The sequence below is a fragment of the Leptidea sinapis genome, chromosome Z, assembly GCF_905404315.1.
Source record: "Leptidea sinapis chromosome Z, ilLepSina1.1, whole genome shotgun sequence".
Classification (NCBI taxonomy): Eukaryota; Metazoa; Arthropoda; class Insecta; order Lepidoptera; family Pieridae; genus Leptidea; species Leptidea sinapis.
The window spans coordinates 17,144,698-17,171,530 of record NC_066312.1 but is presented as its reverse complement, the minus strand read 5'-3'; the positions used below and the strand labels follow the sequence as shown (position 1 = coordinate 17,171,530).

Below are 26,833 nucleotides of genomic sequence, written 5' to 3'. Positions count from 1 at the left end.
TTTTTTAACTATTATTATTAAATACTTCACGTTTTGACGCAATTTATTGGATTGTGATGGCCGTTTCCAATATTCGGTTTATCTCTTACTTGAGATAAAAATCGTAACTATCGTTGACTTTTCTGTCCCAATAAACTTATTGACGGTAACTCACCTTATCCGTACACGCTTACCAGCGATAGAAGTTTGTATGGAAATTGTAATTCACGCGTCGCAATTTAAGGCGATAAAAATGACTTATCGGGAATATTGGAACAGCTTCAGATTATTGACAGCTAATTACTGACAGTAGAAGGTAGTAATTTATCTTTATCTGTAGATAGTAGATATATTGGGAACGGCCGTTAGTGATCCGCGCCTTATCGGCGGTAGCTTTGACGTATTTGCATTGTTGTAGAGAGAGCTGACCGGTTGAACAATGGCTTTCACGTACGTCGAAATCTCACTGCTTTCATACACTTTCCCATGTCCTGTGATATTCACAGCAATACAATGACTTTATTAACAGCAGTGTGTGTTGATCTTATCTGCGTGTAATGAGTTCGATTTCCGTTTTAGTTTCTTATTTATTACAATTCGTAATCTTTATTACTGTCTAATTACTTCTGTTAGCCTGTGAAAAGGAAAAGTATTTTATAAATGTAATGAAAAATTCAACCCGTATATAAGTTATGTTTGATTCGCAAAATTTATATTATTTTTATTGGTGTTTCATTATAAAATGAAACTTAAATGTAAAGCAAAACACAGCCAAAGTTTCAACCGCCTGAGTATTTGAGAGAATTCTTCATCTTTTCATTTTTCAACAGCATTTGTATACAGACAGTTTTTGATAAACTAAAACAAGTTAATTGAACTATAACCGATTAAATTAAGAGGGAATGAATTGTACAATCGAACCGGTAATAAATATAATTAAAGGAATTCATTACTAAAACCGTGAATAGGCATTTATTTTGTTGTTATCGAATTATTAATTTACTATACTACCTGTTCACGCTACTTGTTGGATACCTACTCGAAAATATTAATGTTAATATGTGTAGACTAGATTTTCCTTAATCAATTGCCGTATAAGATTACTTAAAAATGAAAAGTACCGAATTCAAACATGCAGAACAAAAACAAGTAAAGAAAAACGTTATATAAATAAATAAATAAAATATATGAATAAAATATCTTTTATTACAGTATTTTAAAGTTGACAATAGCTACCAAGTTACTTAGAAACTAATTAACTACTTTTATTTTGAATATCGTTATATTTTTGTTTAAATTGCCATCACCTTAAAAATTTCAACTTCAAAATTATTGTTCACTTTTTAATTCCCCATATTTAAAGAATTCTTATGCAATGTATCAATGATAAGACTGTTTATTTCATTTAAATATTATCTTCATACATTTTAAATAAACTTATATGGAGTAGGAGCATGTAATATTTGTTCCCTTTCGGAAGAAGCTAAAAGTACAGGGTGGACCAAAAGTCCGTTTACATTTGAATCGGTTGCCGCGTCTAGCAGCGGCGGCGGAGGGGGGTGGAAGGGCTACGTATTGCAAGAGCGGCCAATGGGAATTTAGTACCATGGTGTCGTTTAGCGGTAGTCAACGTGTATTTTGTGTACGCGAGTACTATCGAAATAACGATTCTGCGACCTTAGCTCAACGTTTTGCAATCATTACAAGATACGACACAAAAATCAAGCTCCATCAGGTGTGTTAATTAAAAAATGGGTGCTCAAGTTTGAGAAGACGGGTTCAACAATGGATTTACGTCAATCTGGCCGGCCTAGAACGTCGAGGGACCCCGAAAACGAAAAAACCTGGACTATCAACTCGAAAGCGGTCTGCTGTCCTTAACGTGCCAAGCTAATGATGTATTAAACCGCATTCACAAGAAAGATTTAAGTCTACATTCCTATAAAATCCAAATGGTGCTGGAATTAAGGCCTCAGGACCATGCCACCACTAGGTTGCAGTTTACGAACGAAATGGTAGAGCGATTCACCAGTTTTACAAACATTTTTTTCTCAACAAGGCACACTTCCACCTAAATGGGCATGTTAATAGACAAAATTGTCGTTATTGGAGTGACACTATGTCATGGTGATCAAAAACCCCTGCATTCCAGCCAACCAACCCAGTAACTCTTGACGAATTAAAAGATCGTATTCGCACAGAAATCCAAAACATCTCAACAGAAACATGTAAAGCTGTCATCGAAAATTTCCGCTCTAGATTGCAGCAATGCCAGAATAATGAAGGATTGCATATGGATAATGAGATTTTTAAGATATAAATTCTCCTTTTGTTTACTATCGAAAACAATAAACAGTTTATATCTACTGTAATTAGTTTTTTTTAATCATCATTCCAATTATAAACGGACTTTTGGTCCACCCTGTATGTATAAATTACACTGGCCTTCAAAAGTAAGTATCACACTTTTAAAATTGGGATAACGTTTTAAGTTCACAAGATATACTTTCGAAATAAAAAGGACTCCAAAGAAAATTTAATATTGTACATAAAAAGTTTATAGTCGGTAACCTTCTTTTAAGAATTGGCTGAAAAAAAACTTCAAAAATAAAACCATTCCTTTTTCAAAGTGGACGTTTCCGAATTACAATTTTACCATTCACATTTTTCTTTCTGTTTTAAATTTTTTTCAAGATCGATGGGTCTTGTTTTAAAAATTTATGCTAAAAAAGCACATAAGATTTATTTATCATGCCTCTTTCAGTTGAAGAATGTGCTAGGATCATGGCTTTTCTGGAACTAGGCATCAGAATGCGTCGCACTGCAAGAATGGTGGGTGTGACGGTACGAACGGTCCAGAAGGTAAAGCGAAGGTACGAAGAGACTGGACACCATCTGAGGAGACCTTGTAATGGCAGACCCAGGTGTACCAGTGCCCGAGAAGATCGTTATATTATTTCCACTGTGTTAAGAAATCGCCACCAAAATGCAGTTGAAGTCCAGCAACAGCTACTTCAAACCCGGAGGGACTACATTAGTGACAGTACAGTGAGAAGAAGACTTGCTGAAGCAAATTTGAAACCCCGAAGACCAGCGAGTGGCCCAAAACTCGAGAGACAGCATCGAGTAGCGAGACTGCGATACGCCCGTGAACACATGCAGTGGGATGAAGAAGAATGGTCAAGAATTTTGTTTGCAGATTAGTCTCGATTCTCCCTTTACACTTCTGATGGAAGGCGAAGTGTTTACAGGCGACCTGGTGAGCGATACTTTCAAGCCTGCATCTCAGAAAGAGTCCAATACGGTGGAGGCAGTGTACATGTATGGGCTGGCATCTTCAGAAGTTCGCACAGAGCTAGTAGCCATAGAAAATGGCACCCTCACTGGGCAAAGATATGCTCAAGAGATTTTCAATGAGTATGCAGGGCCGTATTTAGCAAATATGGGTGATGGATCGATGCTGATGCATGATAATGCCCGGCCATACACGGCTCATATCGTACAAGAGTATATTCAGGAGGTCGGTATCAGCGTGATGGCTTGGCCATCAAGAAGTCCTGATCTCAACCCGATTGAACACGCCTGGGATGAGCTTGGGAGGCTAGTCAGAAATCGCAGACCACCACCTAACTACCCTCAGGGTACTAAAGCAGGCCCTGGTAGAAGAATGGGAGAATATTTCCCAACATCGGCTCCGAAACCTAGTGTTCAGTATGCCAAACCGGCTCGAGGCTGTAATCAGAGCTCCAGGAGACAACACCAGTTATTAAAAATTAAATAACATGTAATACATTTTAGTTGATTTTTTTTACACTAAACTAAAAATGTCTATTTTCATTGTTTTATCTTTTTTAAGTTAAAAATGTTACTAATGTATAATTTTAGTTTCTAAGAATTAAAGCCTATAAAATTTGCAACAAAACGTTTTTAATTTTAAATCTCTACCTTGCATAGTTAAGAAAAAAATTTAATTTGAAAAGTGTGATACTTTCTTTTGCAGGCCAGTGTATTAGTAGTTAGGTTGAGATAGGCGATAATATAATATGTGTTTTTCTTTGTTAATTGTATCACTATGAGGGTGGTGTTCACTCAATGTTTAAACCCTCTATAAATTAATTAAGGCCACACTAAATGCCAGCGACCTTGAGCGATATGAGTTCACGACTGCCAGCCCGCCATCTATGTAACAAAGCCAAATTTTCAGAAATTCTTGGGTGGAAAACAATTTATATGCTTACAATCCTCGTTATTCACTACTTATCTGAATAAATGAACCTACACAAAAAAGTACAAGCTATAAGAATAACTTTTCTGAGAGAAGTACCAAAAAATGCGTCACGCCATGCCAACAAACTTGTTTAACTTCAAAGAAAAGTGGTAGTTCAAAAAGGCTCGGCAGTGTTAACTATAACCAACAGCAAGCATTAGCAACCTACAAATAAGACTTAAGGATATGTGTAACAGGATTAAGTAGTGTTCATAGCTTGAAATGCTATACTTTCACTACAAAACTTGTCTAAAAACACCATGTTTGCGTATTTTCTGCTTACTCTTCGCCTTAAGACTTATAAACAAAATAATAAGATAGCATAAAAGAACATCGCTAACGTATTTTTACTACAATTCCTCCATTGGTAAACAGAGAAATGGGAGGCTCCTTTGCCCAGGATCCCGGCTAGATTATGGGTACCACAACGTCACCCATTTCTGCCGTAAAGCAGTGATGTTTAAGCATTACTGTGTTTCAGTCTGAAGGACGCCGTAGCTATTGAAATTACTGGGCAAATCTTATGTCACAAGGTGACGAGCGCAGTTGTTTTATCGCTCAGAATTTTTGTGTATTTAAATAATCCTGAGCGGCACGGCATTCTAATGGGCAGGGCGTATCAATTACCATCAGCTGAACGTCCGGCTCGACTCGTCCCTTATTTTCATAAAAAATGCGCCGAGCTAGTGAAATAACTGGGCAAATCAGACTTAACATCTTGTCTCAAGGTGACGAGCGCAATTGTTGTGCCGCTCAGAATTTTAGGTGTTTTTTTAAGAATCTTAAGCGGCAATGCATTGTTATGGGCAGGGCGTATCAATTACAATCAGCTGAACGTCCGGCTCATCTCGTCCCTTATTTTCATAAAAAAAAAGACAGCCAGGAACCTAAGCACAATATGTGCCGCTCTAAATATATCACCTTTTCTCTATTTGACACTTAACACAGTGAGAGCCTCTTTAGATGTTGAACGAGGCTCTACACTATTAGTTCACTTACGGAAATGACTATCAGGAAATGATTGCTTAGTCAACATACCGCATGTTGATTATATCGTCAGCTAAGTTTAAGTACCTACTTTGCCAGTTTATCTATCTCTTATTATTATTTCCTTTCTTTCAAGTATATACAAATTTGGTATAAATTTATACCTGAGAAAAGTTGCCTATATCGCTGACAACACTGTGAATACAAAGATAATTCGGAAGTTTTCGAACGCCAAGCAGCCAAAAAAACGCGGGAAACGTTATACGTCCGAATATACTAATCAATAGCAAAATGTGTATTTGTAAACATTTTGCATATTCTCTTTGGTGGACACCGGGCTTAAGGCGACACTAAATGCCAGCGACCTTGAGCGATATGAGTTCACGGCTTCAGCCCGTAACAAAGCCAATATTTTCAAAATTCTTGCGTGGAAAACAGTTTATATGCTTACAATCTTCTTTATTCATTACTAATCTGAATAAATATACCTACACAAAAAAGTAAAGCTATAAGAATAACTTTTCTGAGAGTTGTACTAAAAAAATGCGTTATGCCATGCCAAAAAACTTGTTTAACTGCAAGGAAAAGTGGTAGTTCAAAAAGGCTCTGGAGTGAAAACTACAATCAACAGAAAGCATTAGAAATCTACAAATAAGACTTAAGTATATGTGTAACAGGATTAAGTAGTGTTCATAGCTCCAAATGCTACTTTTTCACCACAAAACTTGTCTAAAAACACCTTGTTTGCGTGTTTTCTGCTAACCCTTCGCCTTAACGCCTATTAACGCGTAAATCAAATAAGTATGTCCCGTTAATGTAAGCCTAAAATTACTGCTGCTGAAAATACTGTGAGGCGTTAGGTATCACATAACTAAACACTATCTGTTCGAATAAAACTGTATGACGTAAGTGCGCTTTCTATACCTTTACGTAATTAAATTGTAAATACGTGTAAGTTGTTGGAAAGCGAAAGGTCAAGCGAAGTTATCTCATCAAACGATTACGAATAGAGAAATTATTTGACATAAGTCGTAAGCTGCTTCGCGATTACATATTAAATCCTGTACAGCAATCACGTTAGTTGTAGAAAGGATGTCTTTTGTAATAATATATTCTAAAGTACACGGCTTATATAAGACCGAATACTCACGTGGCGAAGCATTTAGCATTCAGCTATTTACTTTGATATCACTTTATAAATAAAAATCGTTATGAAATACGAAATTCTTATTGATTTCTAACCTTCTATAAACAATATTATAAATAAAATTAGTAAAAACAAAATAACAATTCTGTTTTTAACAAAAAACAAGAAACATCTTTCGGATAATCAGTTCTGTAAGTGAGCTTTCGCACTACATTCGATGCAAATCCGATCCGTACCTACCCGTGAAAAACGGTTCGGTGTAGTCATGGAAATATTTCTAGCGTTTTACGGAAAGAGATCGGATGACGGATCCGGATTTAGTACGTAAACTACCATAGAAATAGTTCTACGACTACATCGGAAAGTGTTTTCACGGGTACGGATCGGATTCGGATCGGACGTAGTGCGAAAGCGCTCTAAGGCGCTATTTAAGTTTAAGGTTAATTTTAGTCACGACAAACCTGTACTAATTACAATCTAATTACAATTTAACTACAATCCTACTGAGGATGGTGTGGATGTAGGTGAACTAGGAAACACTGATTGAAACTATTTGTCCGACATATTCAAAACTATAGATTCGATGGTATATTCGTAAATGAACCACCAATATTTTAATTTTGGAAATATGAGGCAATACAGACTAGCAAAACAATTCTGTTAAAACAGCAGAAAAGATTTTCCATCCTAGTGTTCGTCACTAAATTTTTTATTAATTAAAACAATTAAGATGAAATTTTGCTTGTTTCTCATAGTGGTTTTGAGAATTTTCTAAACATCAAAACAATCTATAACTTCTGTTTTGAGTAGTATTTTAATGTACTTTATATATATAGAGACGCTTGCATACCTATGGCTCTCACTATGATCTTTATAGAGAGAATATTAAGCGTATATTAATCCCAGATCTCATCTGCGAAAACAGTAATGGATGCCCTAAGCTAGAGTTCCGAACAAAGGCCTATGTAATAGTGTAACTCTCTGAACCGATTTATCAGATCCTATTGGCATATTGGCGAAATATATGGACAATAGTCTCCCTAACAACCGTTACGTACTTTATGAGTTCGATCACAACACCATTAGCAAAGTCGTATTTTATCTATCATTGGGCATTTTATTTATGGATACAACTACTACTTGGACTTATTCTGGAATCTGTAAGAGCGAAATTAATGGTTAAAGAATTTAGACTTTCTTCACTTTACTCACGTAAGACTTAGCTGATTGTGATAAAACTCGAATTTGGCTTTTGCATTGGGCTATCTTAGCTTAAGCTTAGCATAATTTCAGATATCAATAGACAAATATTTTAATATAAATCATCAATGTAGTCTTATAATATGTAAATAGTTGTGGTCGTATAGTTGAGTACAATTTGAAGTTCTAGAGATTTTTATCTAAATTGTTATGTTATATACTTGTACGACCCGTGCGGACCCGAAGAATTATGTGTGATAATAATCTCAAATTCACTGGAACACTCTTAAAAAATCATCAAAATAGGTCCAGCCATTCAGGAGGTAGTTCAATTATGAATCTAAACCATCCTCAAATCCAATTGAACACACACAGAAAATTTCAATTTTGACTTTCAATAAGTTATAACACATCCTATTTTATTAAAAAATATATGAATTTGAATTGGTAACCGAGGATTAATTATTTGTTTATAGAAATCTTGTTTGTTTATTTATTAGTTTATGTATTTACGTTTGTGCATACTAATCTCTAAAATGGCTAAACCAAAAATGCGGTTGTGGAAGTTTGTATTGTTTTGTAGAAGCTTCCCGTAACATTTACGGCCAGACAAATAAACTTGGTATAAAGCTATGCCTCAGAATATACCTACCAACTTTAGAACTATATACAATCGCTTCACTAATGCTAGTTAAAGTAAAATGGGTAAAAATACTAATATACTGGGTTCCTCATAATAGACTACCCATTTTATATTATTAATTAATTCCCTACAAGATATCTAAATAGGTATCTCTATGGGATTATCTTCAGTAGTCTTTGCGATTTAAGTAAATTATTAATCAAGTAGGTGCCAGCCACAAATAAATTTTTAAATAATAATTTCGTGGAACGCCATTTTTCTGCGAGAAGTTAGTTTTCATCAATATTTTTTTTCTGTTTTGAGACATTATTTCAACATCCGTTTGAACTTTCATGGATGTCCAACACGTCTCCAGGCTTCTTCAAATTTTGTACCGTTTTCACGCCAATGACGAACCTATAACTTAACAGTTTTACGATTAGGCGTGTGCCCCTATTGTTGTTATTAAATTGGCGCCGGAAAGCACGCCTAACTTCTTCTATCGAATTGCTTCTTATGTAAGTCTTCGGGAACCCAGTATAATATCTTTCAATTTTTTTTTTATGATAATAAGGGACAAGACGAGCAGGACGTTCAGCTAATGGTAATTGATACGCCCTGCCCATTACAATGTAGTGCCGCTCAGGATTCTTGAAAAACTCAAAAATTCTGAGCGGCACCACAATTGCGCTCGTCACCTTGAGACTAAGATGTTAAGTCTCATTTGCCCAGTAATTTCACTAGCTACGGCGCCCTTCAGACCGAAACACAGTAATGCTTCACGGCAGAAATAGGCGCCGTTGTGGTACCCATAATCTAGCCGGCATCCGGTGCAAAGGAGCCACCCACTGGTTATTAACAAATTAACTTATTATACAGACTATCACATCTGCGTATACATTTGTTCCTTATAAATAAAATTGTTCTCTTGCTCTTTTCAGTTAGCATGTTTCTCAAGCCTATAAAAAAATACCATGTTTGATTTCCTTGATTTTTTTCTATCAATATCTTGTTAAAAATTAATGTATTCGTTTCAGTTATGATCGCGACCAACCTTTCACTTTCCAAATCGGTGTCGGTCAAGTAATCAAAGGCTGGGATCAAGGTCTTCTGGACATGTGTGTTGGTAAGTTACCAGATTATAATACAATTTCTTGCCAAAAATATATTATAGGCAATTAATCACATGGTAATTAAAATTTCACTCTTCTAGCAAATAAAAGATTGTCTTAAAGTAATTTATGTAAGTACTGAAGTCTTATCTTATGTCTCAAGGTGACGAGCGCAATTGTTAGAATTGTTTTGGGTTTTTCGAGAATCCTGAGCGGCATTGTAATTGACAGGGTGTATCAATAACCATCAGCTGAACGTCCTCATCGTCTCGTCCCATAGTAATATGCTTCTATAAACAAAATGATCCCAGAAAATGTACAAAACAAATGTGTTACGAAATTTAAAAGAATTGTTAAAAAACGTTTGTGTGGGAAAAGTTACTATAGCATAAACGATTTCCTTAATGACACCACGGACAGCGTAAGCCTCGTAAACGTAAAGCGAACACCTTCAGGCTCTTTAATTATAAATGTTTAATTAAAAAAAAAACCCCGCTGAGTTTCTTGCGCCCATTCTTCTTAGGTCTGAGGCAGTCCCTTTTGAATGGGTAGTTTTTGACGTTCAATAAGTGAATTTGAATGCTATTTTGAATAAAAATATTTGGATTTGAAAGTATCATAAAAAATACAGTACATATACTTGTTCTAATATGTGTTTGAACAAATTTTTTATAAAAGGTTTATTTATTTACACTTTAAGCTGCTGTTTTTATTTACAAAAATGACTTGATTTATGCCAATAATAAATACCAATCAGATCATTAAATTGTATTGCACGACTTTACAAGTAGAATAGAGTAGAAAGTACGTCTCGTAACTATTCCAAGAAATCTCAAATACGTTTAGAATGCAGGGTTTCTCTAGGACTCTTACCATTTGATGTGTCGCTCAACAACAGGTGAAAACTTACGGTGGCCATTTATGGCGTTTCCAATTCAATTACCCATAGATGCCATGATCATACCATTCTTAATATTGTGTATTCATTCAAATAAATAAATAAATCAAATCGATTAGTCTACAAATGGCATTGACCAAAGGAGGAAACGAAAAAACATGATTAACATAAGACATAACCCACACGTTCTTTCAAGTAGGTTAAAGTTAAGTATATCATCATCATCATATCAACTGGAAGACGTCTACTGCTTCACAAAGGCCTCCCCCTTAGATCTCCACGACGATTGGTCCTGCGCTGCCCTTATCCAACCTATTCCTAAAGAAAATCTAAATACCTTTACTTTACCAAAAAATACCTTTTTATAGTATTATATAAAATACCTTCTTTATATCAAGACTTGACGAGACGAGCAATATGTTCAACTGAAGATAAGTGAGATACATCTTGAACAATATAAAGCAGTGCCGCTCTAGATACTATAAAACCATTATCCTTAACAGCAATAATTATGCTGGTCACCTTGAGACTTTCGTCATATAATGTCAAGTCTTAATTATCCAGTAATTTCAATACCAACGGCACCTTTCAAATTCCTGCTCAACAGCCACGGCTGGTGATAAAGGCTGGCCTGAAAAAAAAAAACAATTGAGTGTCCCATAGAGCTGTTTAACCTGATTCCCGCCGCCGAATTCCAACTTCATCCCCACCGTCTGAATGTGTAGCAATACTCCACACTGCGGTTTTCAGAGAATTTTCTTCCACGTAAATCAAACTATGGAATGGGCTGCAAAAAAGCGCGAACACTTTTCTAAAAGTCCGGCAAAGCTCCGGTGATTTTTCCGGTGTTGCAAATGAATGTGGGAGGTGGTGATCACTTAATATCAGGTGACCCGTACGCTCGTCTGTCCTTCACTTTCATGAAAAAAAAAATCTTAAAAAAAATATTTATTTTTCAGGTGAAAAACGAAAACTTACAATTCCATCAAAGCTCGGATACGGCGAACGTGGAGCCGGAAATGTGATCCCAGCTCATGCTACTCTACACTTCGAAGTAGAGCTCATCAACATTGGCGACTCACCCCCATCGACCAATGTGTTCAAAGAGATTGATGACAATCAGGACAACATGCTATCCAGAGAAGAAGTGAGTATAGAGTTAGCGTTCCGAGCAATGGACACAGATGGTGATAAAGAATTGTCTAGAGAGGAGGTCAGTGGTTGAAGTAAGGTGGTGGAATCTAAGTAGGAGTCCTAAAGCAATGGTTCTATCTATATATAATTATTAATTAACTAGCTTACAGTGCATCTTTTTAACTTATTCTGGTGATTGAAACAGGCTTTCGCATGTTTGGGATACCTAAGTTATATCCAAATTAGATGAATAATGTATAAGATGGTAATACCACTAACCTTACTAATCTTTTCATTTTACATAATATAAAGAGCAAATTTAGCCATTTTACATTTCTTTCCATAAATTATTTGTGACTCTCAATTCCGATTGACTCACATTAATTATACGTATATTTTTTTCTTTTAAATTACATTTGTCTAGATGTTTTATAAGAGGAGCTTGCGATGCTCGCGTATTTCCATTGGTGTACGCTTCCAAAAAATCTCAAGTTCTAATCTTATTCAGAATGGGCTTCTTGTTTCTTATGGTTTCTGTAATGTCGTCATTATTCTTTCTAAGATTACAAAACTAAACATGACTTGAGAACAGTAAATTAAGTCATGGCTGCTCCATTATATGCAGGAGAATGCAAAAATATTTCAAACTGCAAGGTTGGTAGGCACTCTTATGTTAATATTATTTCAATATTGCGCAGCTAGCATGCTCAACTAAAAAAAGCAGTCAGATGTAGGCACTGATCACTACTATTTACCTCTGGACTGGCGGCTATCAAAGTGCTTTTGTGCCTGTTTGATATTCCCCATTTTGGCGCTGTTGGTCATGTAGCGAGAGTCTGTGGTATTAAAACCAGTATTGACAACCTCAGCTAAACAAACATCGATAGGAAAACTATTTACAAAAAAATTGTACAATATTACGTTGATGCCTGAAGTATAAATAACACGCAAAATGACCAAAATTAATTTAAAATGCAAAAATACTTCAGAATATTGTAATCTTCTCTGGCAGACATTTGTATTATAATATAGTTCTTTGGACGCTCGCAAGTGGTGCTTCAAATAGGCACAAAAAATTGCTGTCAAACATATGAAACAGCCTGTCCAGTGGTATTTATACAGGACAGTGGATGTAGGAAATAAACTTTCACCATCAGACTCTACCGGAGATATATATGGCGTCTTTTAATACTGACCTATCATACATCTTTACATATTATGTAGTGCATTTAAAAATGTTAAGTGTTAGTTATATTGATTCGTTAGTTTGTGTATTATGCCATTAAAATCGGAATTAAAATAACATTATACAAACACAGATAGGTATTTCCCCACCTGAACCAAAGAATATGTAATAGTACAAATACCTCAACTGACAGGCACCATAAAAAAGTTAGCACTACTTGACACGAGTGTTAAAAAGACGCGGCTTTATCGTCGCTTCACAATCTGTCTAAAACACTTATATAATCTTATACAGTACGTCTCATTAAAACAACTAGGCTACTGGTTCCATTCAAGGAACGCACCGCTAAGCATTCCTTGAATTTAAAAGAGATATTTCGGACGATGATTGATAGCGATTTGTGATATTTTATAAATATAAAGAGATTATATTAAATTAATATGTATATTATACATACGAATATATATAAGTGTGAACAATTACAATTAATGAAAACGTTTATAATTAATGAAAAACCTGTCGTGTGAATGAGGTCTTAAGACAATTGTCGAAATATCAACCATGTGCTTTTCAGTTCATCTTTAACTTCGTAAAACCAATAACAATGGTCGTCGAACCACCCTCAGACTAGTGATTAATCAAACCAATAATCAATATTTTAATTATTTACAGGTAAGCGAGTACTTGAAGAAACAAATGGTGCCTCCAGATGGTGCTGAAATGAGCGATGATGTCAAACAAATGCTTGAGAGCCACGACAAGCTGGTTGAGGAGATTTTCCAACATGAAGACAAAGATAAGAACGGGTTCATCAGCCACGAGGAATTCTCGGGTCCCAAACACGATGAACTATAAGTTCATAATATACTATACCAATAAACTATAATACCACTCTATACAAATAAGTTCATAGCTAGAAATATAATTAGTGTGTTGAGAAGAGATTACGAGATTTTTGCATTCAATTCTTTAACATCGTTTGTGATAAGTTTGTGTGTGAGTCTGTCGAAGGTACTTATATGACTATTTTGTTATTTTTACATATGACATTTATTTACCTTATTTGTATTTTTACAATGTTGTATAGTTTGAATATATTTATTATACACGTTAATAATTTATTTATTTTCTGTACTTTCACAATTATATAATCGTTTATAACTCTGAAACAATAGGATATAAACCAATGTATGAGATCTGTTAGTGTTCTTTAACTAAATTGTTATTGTCTTAGATGCACTCCAATATACCAAATAGAGTATACCGTACCTATCTATGTGGTATAACTGTGCACTTACGTCAAAGTAGAATATTTTACTCCCGTAAATTTCAACAGTGTTAAATACTTTAATGTAATTTATTAAATAAACACTTATACATACTTCAATTGTGTTTTAACTTACATTTATTTTTATTTAAATGTACAAATCGTTTTAAGAAAATATTTCTATTCACTACGTTCAACTAATGAGTAAGGAGGCTTCTAGAGACGTCGCAATCAATTATTGAAAGACTTTTGAAGAATTTTGTTGTCTCTTTTATTAAGACAACAACCAACAATGCCGTTGATCATAGATTTCGAATCTTTCTGTAACGAACTTAGAAGTGACTAGACCCTCTGAACAAACACATTTTAAAATATGTTCATACCTACTCAATTACAGGTTAGGTAGGTTTTCATAATGTTTGCTAGATCAGCTTCAGACTCGACTCGAATGGAGGATATATATAAGAGATTTCGACGTATATAGTCACTCATCACGAGATCTCTGGAACCATAAGCCGTAGAAACTTGAAATTTGGTAGGAATATTCATTTCGCCGTGTAGAGGTCAGCTAATTTTATCAGCGGATTTTACGAAATTCCACCCGCAATTTTTTTTACTATGGACATTGACTCATTACGAAATCTCAGAAACTACAGGAACTTCAAACTTGGAATTTAGAAGGTAGGTTCTTTCTAGAACGTAGGTGTCAGCTAAGCAACGGATTTGAGAAACTACTCTGAAGTTAGAGACGTAAAAATCGACATTTAGGTTTAAATAATAAAATCTGTGTAATTCATTTTGTGAAATCCCGTTTTTTGAGGGTGGTAAAATAAAATTTACCCCCCCCCCCCAAAGTATGCATAGAAAAATTGGAACTATAGTTATTTTAACTTGAAATTTAAAATGTAGGTTCTTTATAGAGGGCAAGTACAAGAAAAAGGATGCTATGAATTTCCCCCACCCCAAACGGGGTGAAATAGGGGTTGGAAGGTTATATGAAAGTAATATGTTTTTGAAGTTAGAGACGTAAAAATCGTTATTTAGATTACTCGCTACAAATAATGAAAATCTGTACCTATATGTTATTTTGGTAAATCTCTGCTTAAGGGTGGTTAAATAGGGGATGAAATTTTAAAGGTAAGGGTAAATGTATACACTTTTATAATAAAGTCCCAGCCACTGTTCAGGCATTATCTATAAATAAATTTAAATGTTTTATAAAAAAAATGGCCCTTCGAAAATCCTATTACTCCACCGCTGAATATCTAAATGATCGGACAGCCTGGGACTAGATTGTGATTATTTTATGGCGATAGAAATGATTGTAGAATATTGTATATTTTTATTGAAAAGAGCGAAAAAAAAGAATGCTGGGAGAGTTTTTTGCGCCGCTTCTACTTTCTCCGAGCGCCATTTGTTTCCGAAGCGGTAGTAGTATCTAGTAGTTATTAGAAATGACATCAAAAAGAATTCTAAAGGAATCAATTTTTAGAAAATAAATGCCTTTTATATGGGAAAATTTTGAATATTGTTAAATTGAAGTTTCGTATGTCCTTTTAGGGAGTAGGTATCAGCTGGCTACTTTAGTAGCTTATAGTCTTAGTCAACAAACAACTTCCTCTGTAGTGTTGTTTAACAAACATGGGCAAACCTCTATTGGTCAAAATTGTAATAATAAATACATGAAGGTTCCCTAATTATTATTAATAATAGATTAAAATGTAAAAATAGAAGAGATATTGTTAATCTCTCTATAGAACAAATAATTGAGATAGCTTGTATAGGACTAGAGCAATTTATTATTATAAGTGTATACCGCCCCCCCACTGCATCATATTAACAATTCCAACATAGAATGGAGGAGGTATTATCAAAATTTAGCAAAACCAGCAAGTCAATAATTATAGTGTGTGGAGATTTTAATATAAACTTGCTAGAACCTTCAGCCAATTGTACTAGCCTTAAAAGATTATTTCAAAGTTTTAATTTGTTCCATGTATTTTGGAATCACTTCTACAACAGCAACCTGTTAAGATAATATTTTTACATATGTTACTATTACTAGTAAACACATAATTAATAATCTTCAGTCCGACCATAGTGGGCAACTTATTAAAGTAAATACAAGATTGGACAATGTCAGACCAAAAAAGGTGACGATTATACCAGTTACGGGTCGCCGTCTTGAGAGGTTTAGAAATAATTTGGTAAATACGATACCATTTTTACACTGTGGTGAAACTTCTCTTTTTCACTATAACTTGGAGTCTTAGTCTATTAGTCTTCAATTCTTGGAGTGTAATTAACAATGAAACTGATAGATCAAATTGCCGTATCTTTTTAAATATTAATAATCGCGTTATAAATTCGGAAATAGAAATTGCAAATTAATTTGATAAATACTTCTCCGAAATCCCGATTATCACGACCAAAGACTTTAACTCTTCACCAGAAGCAGCACATGATATGCTTAAATTACACGTACCAGTATCTTCCACTGATTTGAAATTTAAGTATGTTACAGGTAGCGATATAATAAAAATCTTCAAATTAATTAACCTAAAAATACAAAAGACCTATGGGGCCATTCGACTTATATTGTAAAATACATACTTGACATTATAGCACCTGAATTAGCAATAATATTTAACGAATGCATAGATGAGGGTGTGTTCCCTGACCTCATGAAATACAGCAAAGTTTTACCTTTATTTAAATCGGACAGTTCCCTTAATCTGTTAAATCCTATTTAAGCGAAAGAATTCAGATAGTCGATGTGAATGGTAAACGGTCTTCGGGTAAACCTGTGGGAATAGGTGTTCCACAGGGTTCTAGTCTCGGTCCTTTCTTGTTTCTTACATATATTAACGATCTACCGTTTGTGGTAGATGATAGCCATGAGATTGTTTTTTTTGCTGATGATACTTCACTTATTTTTAAAGTGAAACGAAGTGCAGATATTGATGGCGCGGTAAACAATGCACTCTCAAAGATAGTGCGTTGGTTTGAGACGAACAATCTGCACTTAAACGGTAAAAAAACCAAGTGTTTACTGTTCATTACACCAAACACAGCGGAGGTACAAACCAACGTACTTATAAATGACCAGAAATTGGAACTTGCGGACACTACGGTCTTTTTGAGTATCACGTCATATAAAAAGCTTCAGTGGATTCCACATATTGCCCAACTAGCAGATAGACTCAGTTATGCTGTTAGAAAGATTAGAGAGTACACTAATGTTGCGACCGCTAGATTGGTGTACTTCAGTTATTTTCACAGCATCATGATGTACGGTATTTGTGGGGTCAAGCTGCTGACATTGACATAGTGTTTGCTCTGCAAAAGAGAGCTGTTCGTGATATATATCAGCTTGGTTATAGACAGTCTCTCAAAGAAAAATTTTAAGAAATAAATATTATGACTGTTCATTGTCAGTATATTTATGAAAACTTAATATACGTTCACAAAAATCGTCACCTTTTTGCTCTTAATAGTGATTTTCATTATTATAACACTAGAAATAAGGGATTGCTTGTAACTAATTCTAGTAGGCTTTATAAGATACATAATAGCTTTAAGGGTAAATGTATACACTTTTATAATAAAGTCCCAGCCACTGTTCAGGTATTATCTATAAATAAATTTAAATCTTTTATAAAAAAAATGCCTCTGTCGTAAATCCTATTATTCCACAGCTGAATATCTAAATAATCGGACAGCCTGGGACTAGATTGTGATTATTTTATAGCAGTAGCAATGAAAGTACAATATTGTAAATTTTTATCGAAAAGAGCGCAAAAAAAGAATGCTGGGAGAGTTTCTTGCACCGCTTCTTCTCTCTCAGGGCGCCATTTGTTTCCGAAGCGTTAGTAGTATCTAGTATATAAGAAATGACATCAAAAAGAATTCTAAAGGATTCAATTTTGAGAAAATAAATGCCTTTTATGCTAAGAAAATATTTACGAAAACCCTCCTAAGGGGGTGAAATTGGGTTTGAATTGGGTTGGATGAAAGTCTTATGAAGTTCTTCACCGTAGTGGTGTTTTTTGTATAGGCACCTATATAATTAAAATACCTTTGACACCTAAGCCCTTAATAAAAAAGTGTTATACCTAGTGATTTAGAAGAGGGATTGCTTGATGGAGTCAAGACGGCTCATTCTGCTTTCAAATTACCTTTGAACCTGAACACGTGCTTTGAGAAGCCAAAATTATTGTATAGGATGAGTGTACTATGGCCTATAAGAAAGGCATTGAAGCCATTAATAGGACTCTCCAAGATATAAGGAGTTGTAACCGACTTATGGGCGGAGTCACGGTTCTATTGGCTGGTGACTTCAGACAGTCATGTGTAAGGCTGAAATATTCTGTCCTTAAAAGTAAATATTATTTCCTTGCATGGCCAGTTGTATGTGGCGTGCTCCAGAGTCAGTTCACCAGATATTTCTTCAACCAGAAAGAAGAACAAGAAATGTTGTTTACAAGTTATAAAAAAATAGGGCTGTCAATTATTTTATCCTTACCATCGGATTGTCAATTGCAATTTAAACATAGCAACAATTTCTGGTTAAGAAATTTTGCTACTCGATAATCTTATTATAATGATCAAACTTTGAACACAACCGGTGTACCGTGTAGATCTCAGAAATTGTTTCTTTCACGACCATACCTACGTGAAGGCTTATGTAAATTGATTTTTTTTTACGGGGATGTTTGGAAAAAATAGAACAGTCAGCTCTTTATTCCAAAAAAAATGTAAATTGCGACTTCTTTGGGTATGAATTATGAAGTGCGAAAAAGTGTGAAAATTTTTACTGTCTACTGTATAACCTGCCGCAGCGTATATATGTGTTCTGTGGTGCTAAAGCCTTTTCTGAATCCGGGTTGTTCCTTCACCTCCTTTTTGATGAACAACACTCATACTCAACAATCACTATACTTCTTTGCCATGCTTACGGCATTTTGCCCTCGAGGATTACGGAATCTTAAGTACAGGGATACCACCAACTCTCAGAAGCTCAGCTATAATTCCATCATCACCCAGCCTTGTTGTTTTTAAGCTGTTTTAGGGCCATACTAATCTCGTACAGGCTGATGTTTGGGATATCTTCGGTATAGTGTCGGGTTAATTTGGCTCTCGGGTCTTCAGCCTTGTTGGTATGGTAGTGCCCGCGCGGTCGTGTATAACTTTGTGTAGAACTTCTCGACTTCCCTCAAAAGTACGGGATTAGACGAAACGACTCTGCCGTAACCGGTTTTCAGCTTCGTCAGTTGGCTCTGCCCGACAGACAAATCTCGTGCATACTTTTGAGCCTTTGTTACGCTCTATGGCCGCCTTAACACAATCAATCGTATTGTGGCGGCGTATATCGCGAGTCCGGGGTCTGATGGGTCATTTGGCGTCTTACATCCATCAATTTGAGGGTACAGTCTGAGATTGATCCGGTTCTTTTTGAACGGCTGGCCTTGAAGAACTTAGACCCAGCCGTTTGAATAGCTGCCATGAACCTGTTACTATACTCGTCCACGTCTACGCAGTCACCGAGGCATTCGGAGCGGTTTTGTAATTCGCGTTGAAAGTTTTCGGGGTTTTGGATCTGGACGGGTGCGGGTCGGAGTGAGTCGAGACGCTCCAGTTTTGGATTGATATTCAATATGCCTCTTACTATGAGGTGATCACTCCCAGTTTTCACTTAGTTGATCACGGAGACATCATTGAATACATGTCTTTTTTTCGACATAATATAGTTGATCTCATTTTTGGTGGCAGCATCGGGGCTGATCCAGGTCCATTTGCGTTGTTCTGGCTTCATGAAAAAGGAGTTAATCATATAGAGATCTTCCTTCTCCATGAAGTCAGCCAGCATCTGGCCTCGGGCGTTCGGGCGGTGGCCGATTTTCTTAACCAAATTTTCCCACTCTTAACTCATCGCCGCTACGTTTGCACAGTTTAGCATTGAAGTCTCCCATGACAAAGTTGAAGTGGGTATTCGGAGCGTGAAGATACATTGCCTCCACCTCGTCGTCTGAGTGAGTCGAAGTCGGATCGTAAACCTGTATGACCTTCTATGAATACCGTTCAGTAATTCTGAGTATTAGGTACTCTACCCTAGTCGACACGCTCCCCACCTTAGTTACGTGGTTGACGAGAGACTTGTGAACGAGGAACCCGACATCGCCCTAGGACAGTTGGTCGCCCTCCCAGAAGTAGAGTATATGTCCGGATTTGAGGATTATCGAGTCCTCACCCTGTCTTCGGACCTCAGATAATCCCACGACATCCCATCGTAATCTGCTCACAGCTTCCTCCATGGAAGGGAATTGCATGCCGCATTACGGAACATCAGCTGTCATAAAGTCATTCAATCCCTCATACAGCTAAAGAGCTAGGAAAGCATTTCTGTCTAGCGGGGTAGGTATTGACGACAAGAATAAACAGCTAAGTGACCACGACGAAAAACATACACCTCCAGGTATCTCAAGAACAATTATGAATGTAATTCCTTTGCAATAGAAAGCCTTGACAAATTGAAATGAAAGGTTGAGTTTAAAATTGAATTGTGTATAGGCCGTAGCCGTATAAGGTTTACAGAAAAAATAACTGTGATAATTTGTGAAATATGTATGTGTGGCGTCCGGAATGTCTCTTAGTGTATAGTTGTATAGTACTGTATAGTTGTCTGTAGTATACTGAAAGAACTAAGAATAGATAGAAATAGCAGGTAGATACCTAACTGCCACAGAGTACCTTTGTCTATCTAACTGCTCTCTATTCTGATATGCTCTAGGCTCTAAGTCTAATCAGTCAAAGTAATCATTATGACAGTAATCACTTTTCTAGTAGTGGTAATCACTAATCAGTAATCAATTCTTTGATCCCGATTCACGATGCTGTTTTATTACTGATTATATTACTGTTTGTGTGATCTCTCGGTCAAGTAAAGTATAAACATAATATTATTATTATTTAATATTCTGATAACCGCGATCTCATTCTGTCGTAGTCTGACTTCTGAGTGCATTCAAAGTAACAGTAATTTTGTAGGTTTCAACCACAGGCAGAAACTAAAATACATGGAAAGTTTACCTTAAATGCAAGGTAAAAAGCGCCATCACATGTAGTTGATAAAATAACCTGGAGCATCAGCCTTAGTGGAGTTATTTGTTCACCCTATTTTATTTTGTGATTTGAAGTGAGCTGAATGCAAAGTGAGATGATTTTATCATTTTCACTTAATACTCAAGATGCTGTCCAATAAACGTTTGGTATTAGCATGCGCCTTTCTGTTTTCCTGTAATATTGCTCTTATATCTGTATATTTTAAATATAATAGTGGGGAAAAATGCTATATCACAATCGACCAACATCAAGATGTAATATCATACCTACCAGAAAGCTTTTTAAGTATAGGCATAGATGCCTCAGAGATTCAAAATTTTCACACAATTGACTTCTCCAAAAATAAATTTCGAGAACTTGCATCTGCACTTTCACCAGCAAGACTACGCCTTGGAGGTACCATGTCAGAGAGACTAATATTCAGTTCAGATGATAATACTGTGGCTACATGTGACAGCTGCCCTATTAGTCTTTCCAAATCACTTTGCCAAAGTCTTAAAAGGATATGCAAACACAAGTTTTTACCATTTTTTATAATGACAGGTGGGAAATGGAAAGAAATTAATAACTTTTGTAAAGCAACTGGACTCAAATTGCTCTTTAGCTTTAATGTACTTCTTCGCAACGAGAATGAATGGAATACTGAAAATGCACAACAAATATTAGAATATTCAAAAGCTAATGGATTTGATGTGGATTGGCAACTTGGAAATGAACCAAATTCATTTCGTCATGTTTTTAATATAACAATAACTCCACAGATGTTGGCTCATGATTTCAAAAAGTTAAGACGACTTTTAAACCATTCTGGATATAAACATTCTCTTCTTGTTGGTCCTGATACAACTCGGCCTCAAGATCATCAACCCAACTGCCTCAAGTACATGGTTGAGTTTTTAGGAAATATGTCTCATATTAATATCAGATCATGGCACCAGTATTACTTAGATAGTAAAACAGCAACTTTAGCAGATTTTTGGAACCCAGATACATTTAATTTACTGAAGGTACAAATCAAAACTATGAAAGATCATACAAAAAAATACAATCATATTCCAATGTGGCTGACAGAAACTAGCAGTTCTTATGGTAGTGGTGCACCAGGATTATCAAACACATTTGCTGGTACTCCATTGTGGATTGACAAACTAGGTCTTGCAGCTAAAAATAATATCACAACAGTTATAAGACAAAGTTTCTTTGGTGGCAATTACAGTCTTGTTGATCACAATCTAGAGCCTTTACCAGATTGGTGGGCCAGTGTACTGTACAAGAAAGTGGTTGGTAATAAGGTTCTTCACATAGACTGTCATTGTTCTCGCTACCAAAGACTATATGCTCATTGTGCAAACAGAAAATATACAAATGATACAAGTGCTGTAACTGTATATGGTGTCAATTTACAAATGAAAAAAGCTCGATTTCTTTTGAATGGAACTGCATTACATGGAGATAATTTAATTATTGACGAATTTATCATTCGTGCACCATCTAACAATAGAAGGAGTAAGACTATATTATTAAATGGTTGGCCACTGCTTTATGAATCTCCATTGCCAGATTTCACACCTAATCAACATCTTTATGGCAACCATATTTCTATGCCACCCTATTCAGTGGGATTTTGGGTAATAAAAAATACATCTGTTAATGTATGTAAGTAACTTATTAAAATACTGCTTTGCTTAAATATATATTTGTAGTAATGTTGATTCTCAATAATGTACACTTTTTTGTACCATTTTAATTTAATATATATCCTCTTATTGAGGGTGTTTGATATTATCTATCTTGTTAGAGCTCATATTGTAACTACTATATTATTCATATGTTAATAACAATTTTGTTTGTTGTACTCTTGTTACAATTAATGCATTTTTTGTTAAGTTATCATAAGAATATGGCATTTATATAAGATTATTTACAGATTATTATATAAATGAAAAGTAAACATATTTACATAATATTTACTTTATGCAAGTACCACAGAGTTGTGTTCATTAAAAAATCTTTTAGGAAAGTCCCTAATAGTTCATTGTTCTGTTATGAACAAAACTATTAGCCTTAATTAAGTTTAGTTTAGCACATAGTTTGACGAGCAGACGGCTGGTGGGGCAGAAAAGTCCTCAAATGGAGACCACATATCGGAAGATGTAGTGTTGGTAGGCCCCCACAAGATGTACCGATGATCCAGTCAAAAGTTGCTAGTGACCCAGTTGAGACATTATTATGTTGTAGGATTGCACTTTTATGAATAGATTTGAGATAAGGATAAAAAAGTTAAAATGTTAGAAAATAGTTGATTTGTGACATGTCAGTTTTGATCCATTTTAGTGGCAATCTGAAATTGTACAAATTATCTGTATGTATCTCCACTTCATTTTATAATACCAAATTGATATCAGTTATTTTTTATAAGAATTGGTACCATTGAGTTAAATTTCCTTTACTCAAATTAAGTAATATGTTCTCTCCAAGTGGTGTTAAAAATTTATATGTGTTATATGATTTAATTGCATGCATTCTGGTAGTAAAAAAATATTTTGACTTAGTTATTTTGCTATTATAAATAGACACTTGAATAACAAAGGATGCATGAGGATGACACACATATAAATAAAATTGTATTTGATTTATATTAATTAATCTGCTGATAATGGATGTGCACATAGGTTAAGGGCATAACCCTAAACTTTACACTGAACTACTTATATGAGATAAATGCATTTGTCCTTAACAATTATCATATATTTTCATAGCAATGTTAAGTATAGATTATAGTACTCCTTAACAATAATTATATAAGCTTTACACTTGTTCTTTTTTTATATAAAATTATACCTATTTAAATAACAGGTGGAAAATAATATATTTTATCAATGTTCTATAGTATCTAATATAATATATACTAAATAAAATTGTATAAAATATTCCTTCCTTTAACTTGCAGACTCATCAGAGGTGCCTAATGTAAGACTGATAAGATAATGTCATTACCCAGTTGTGCCTGATCTAAAGAATGTGTGCTATATATAAATATATATTATTGCCTTTTTTAGCTTTATGTCTGTTTTTGAAAATGTAATATTATAATTATTAATGTAAAGATGGCTTAATGAATTGACAATTCATAAAGCCATTGTGGTAGATAATAAAAGAACAAAATAATATAGCTTGAGCTATTTTCAATATCAGCAGCTTCAAAACTACTGTTTATTGCTTATTTATAACATGTTGGTGTTGTTATTTAGACTGGTTGTGCTACCACATAGTGTGTAATCTTGCAATATACTTCTCCATGAAATGCCCAATGTCAAATTCATTGTTTAAGGGAGTTTGTTGTTAAATTAACTTTTAACTTAAAACAGGCTTTAATTGGCCCATTCAAGATTATTTAGAGGCAGTTTAATCTCAGTGCTAGACTTCTAATTTCTATTCTTGTGTTTATATTTTTTCATTCTAAGCTAGGCGGTGTAATTGTATAATAACTTATACCTAATAGCCGCTCCTGAGAAATACCTACTTAATATTAGATGTCTAATTATATTATCTTAGTGATTAGTTTGTAAGTAACTCTTAAGTTCCTAGGTTGTAGCAATATTCACCTCTAGTATGAGTTATGAAAGGTTTTTTTATATGTATTTAAATGTCCAGAGCTGTAATTGGAAATATCCGCAAAATAAGAAGTTATCATTAACTTATTAAACTCTCATACTAGAGGAAATGCCATTGAATGCCTTCTTAAGTAAGATGCTTGTTTATTGACAGATTGTCTTAGCAACTTAATGCATTTAATATGATGAATACTTACATAAAATATATTTTGCTATTTTTATATTCTAGCTGGATCTTGGTTTAGTTTACTATAAATATAGATAGTTTATTATTTAAATTATTCTTGTTTTATTTAACTCCATACTAAACATATACAGTAACCAATTATATGGGGGTAAATATGTTAGTAGTAAATACAAATGGGCCTCTGCAATATCAGAAGTAGAAGAGAATTGCATATTTACATAATTTTTTATTCAATATTTGGAAGTACCATGCCCTTACTTAGAACACTAAGCTTTTAGGGTCCAATTTGGCCTTCTCTTTATAGTGACTACGGAAGTGAACCTGTGATTGCCTTTGCAATCTCTTACATTTGATCACATAGAATACTATTGATTTTTTCATCTAAAACTAGTCGGGCCATGAATATTTTTGACACTTAAAAACTTCTAATTTTTATTTGTTAGAATTCAAATAAAGATTGTGGCTACCATGTTAAAAATTTTGAAAATTTCCCGCCAAATCACAATTTTTTCAAGGTTAATATTAAATCAATGTGTCATTAGGTATTCGAGTATCATAGTGGATGTTCAACACTACGGTGCGGATGGTATCGCACCAGAATAGCTTAATTCCATCTTCACCCTTCGGTGTTGTAAGAGACGACTAAGGCATACATAGAATGGAGGATGAGCAGCAGCATCCCCTCGAAATATAAATACAGAAATATCCCATACGTCAGCCTGTACGAGATTAGTATGGCCCTAAAACAGCTTAAAAACAACAAGGTGCCGGGTGATAATGGTAATACAGCCGAGCTTCTGACAGCTGATGGTACTCTTGTGCTTAAGATCCTCCAGAAGCCATTTAATTCCGTCATCCTCGAAGGCAAAAAGCCGCAAGCATGGCACAGAACAGCAGCACTAGCACAGTGGTGCTGTTCTTCAAAAAGGGCGATAAAATGCTTTTGAAGAACTATAGGCCCATGTCACTTCTGAGCCATTAAAGTTGTTTTCTAGGGTTATAACGAATCGTCTCGTGCGCAGTCTTGACGGCTTCCAGCCTCCCGAACAAGCCGGATTCCAAAAAGGCTTTAGCACTATAGATCACATACATATCTGCGTTGCGGCAGGTTATACAGAAGACGGAGGAGTATAACCACTATGCTTGGCGTTCGCGGACTATGAAAAAGCCTTTGATTCCATCGAAACCTGGGCGGATGCTTCAGTCTTTCCAACTGGTGTCACATTGATTATCGAAGTGTTGAAGTGTTTGTATGGAAACGCCATCATGTCAGTCTATCTCCAGGATCAGATTTCGAAGCCCATTCGACTGCAGCAGGGAGTTAGACAAGGCGATGTCATATCGCCCAAGCTGTTCACCGGTGCTTTGGGAGATGTCTTAAAGCTTCTGGACTGAAACGGACTGGGCATCAATATCATTGGCGAATACATCACTTACCTTCGATTCGAAGACGATATCGTAATCATGGCAGAGACCATGGAAGACTAGAAGCCATATGATCGATGGCCTCAAGAAGTTGGTCTCAAAATGAACATGGACAAGACGAAGATCATGTCAAATGTCCATGTCCACGTCACTCGTAACAATTGGGAACTGTAGCTACTCTCGAAATTGTTGACGAGTAGGTACGTCTACCTTGGACAAACAAAAGAGGTCAAATCCAACTCGGATGGGCAGCGTTCGAGAACCTCCATAAAATCTTCTCGTCCCAAATACCACAGTGTCTGAAGATGTAGGTTTTCAACCAGTGTGTGATGACTTACGGTACGCAGACGATGACTATGATCGATATGATTTTGGTTGCTATCTATGGGCCTGATGAGAAAGCTCATAGTCGCTGAGGGCAATGGGGAGGGCTATACTTGGAATTTCCCAGCGAGACCGAATCAGAAATGAGGAGATCTGTAGGAGAACCGACATAGCCCAAATAATTGCCAAACTGAAGTGGCAGTGGGGGGGGGGGGGGGCACATGTTCGACGGACATATGGCCGACAGGGCAGAAAAGTCCTGGAATGGCGACCACGTACCGGAAGACGCAGTGTTGGTAGGCCCACCACAAGTTGGACCGACGATCTGGTCATAATCGCCGGAATACGTTGGATGAGGGAGC

General features: G+C 35.5%; 3 protein-coding genes across 5 annotated transcripts in view; all 3 read left to right on the top strand.

Moving 5' to 3' along the window:
- LOC126978866 (uncharacterized) overlaps positions 1–3,873 on the top strand; it is a 223,630-nt gene extending 219,757 nt beyond the window's left edge. The window contains exon 2 of the mRNA XM_050827984.1: positions 2,853–3,873. Coding sequence (XP_050683941.1) covers positions 3,146–3,760 — 615 coding nt within the window. The 5' untranslated portion in view covers positions 2,853–3,145 and the 3' untranslated portion in view covers positions 3,761–3,873. The remainder of the gene's footprint in view (positions 1–2,852) is intronic.
- The window catches only part of LOC126978864 (FK506-binding protein 2), a 53,290-nt gene extending 39,371 nt beyond the window's left edge, over positions 1–13,919 (top strand). Inside the window, exons 2-4 of one of the 2 annotated variants that reach the window (XM_050827980.1) lie at positions 9,240–9,328; positions 11,172–11,425; positions 13,205–13,919. In XM_050827980.1, the coding sequence (XP_050683937.1) occupies positions 9,240–9,328; positions 11,172–11,425; positions 13,205–13,387 (526 nt within the window). In that variant the 3' untranslated portion in view covers positions 13,388–13,919. The remainder of the gene's footprint in view (positions 1–9,239; positions 9,329–11,171; positions 11,426–13,204) is intronic. The other variant, XM_050827981.1, reaches the window with a different exon arrangement.
- Positions 13,920–20,478: 6,559 nt separating this feature from the next.
- On the top strand, positions 20,479–24,813 carry LOC126978848 (heparanase-like). Of its 2 annotated transcripts, none has more exons than XM_050827954.1 (3): positions 20,479–20,523; positions 20,847–22,577; positions 23,872–24,813. In XM_050827954.1, the coding sequence occupies exons 2-3, from the start codon at positions 21,047–21,049 to the stop codon at positions 23,907–23,909; spliced, it is 1,569 nt and encodes a 522-aa protein (XP_050683911.1). In that variant the 5' UTR covers positions 20,479–20,523; positions 20,847–21,046; the 3' UTR covers positions 23,910–24,813. The 2 variants fall into 2 exon arrangements, with proteins under 2 accessions (XP_050683911.1, XP_050683910.1); XM_050827953.1 differs by lacking the exon at positions 20,479–20,523 and adding an exon at positions 20,558–20,739.
- Positions 24,814–26,833: the final 2,020 nt, after the last annotated feature.

Bases quoted from the DNA above. Each gene is read 5' to 3' on its own strand.
- LOC126978848 (XM_050827954.1), top strand. From the start codon at position 21,047: ATGCTGTCCAATAAACGTTTGGTATTAGCATGCGCCTTTCTGTTTTCC. The intron at 22,578-23,871 runs GTAAGTAACTTA...TTTAACTTGCAG, and splicing joins AAATACATCTGTTAATGTAT to ACTCATCAGAGGTGCCTAAT.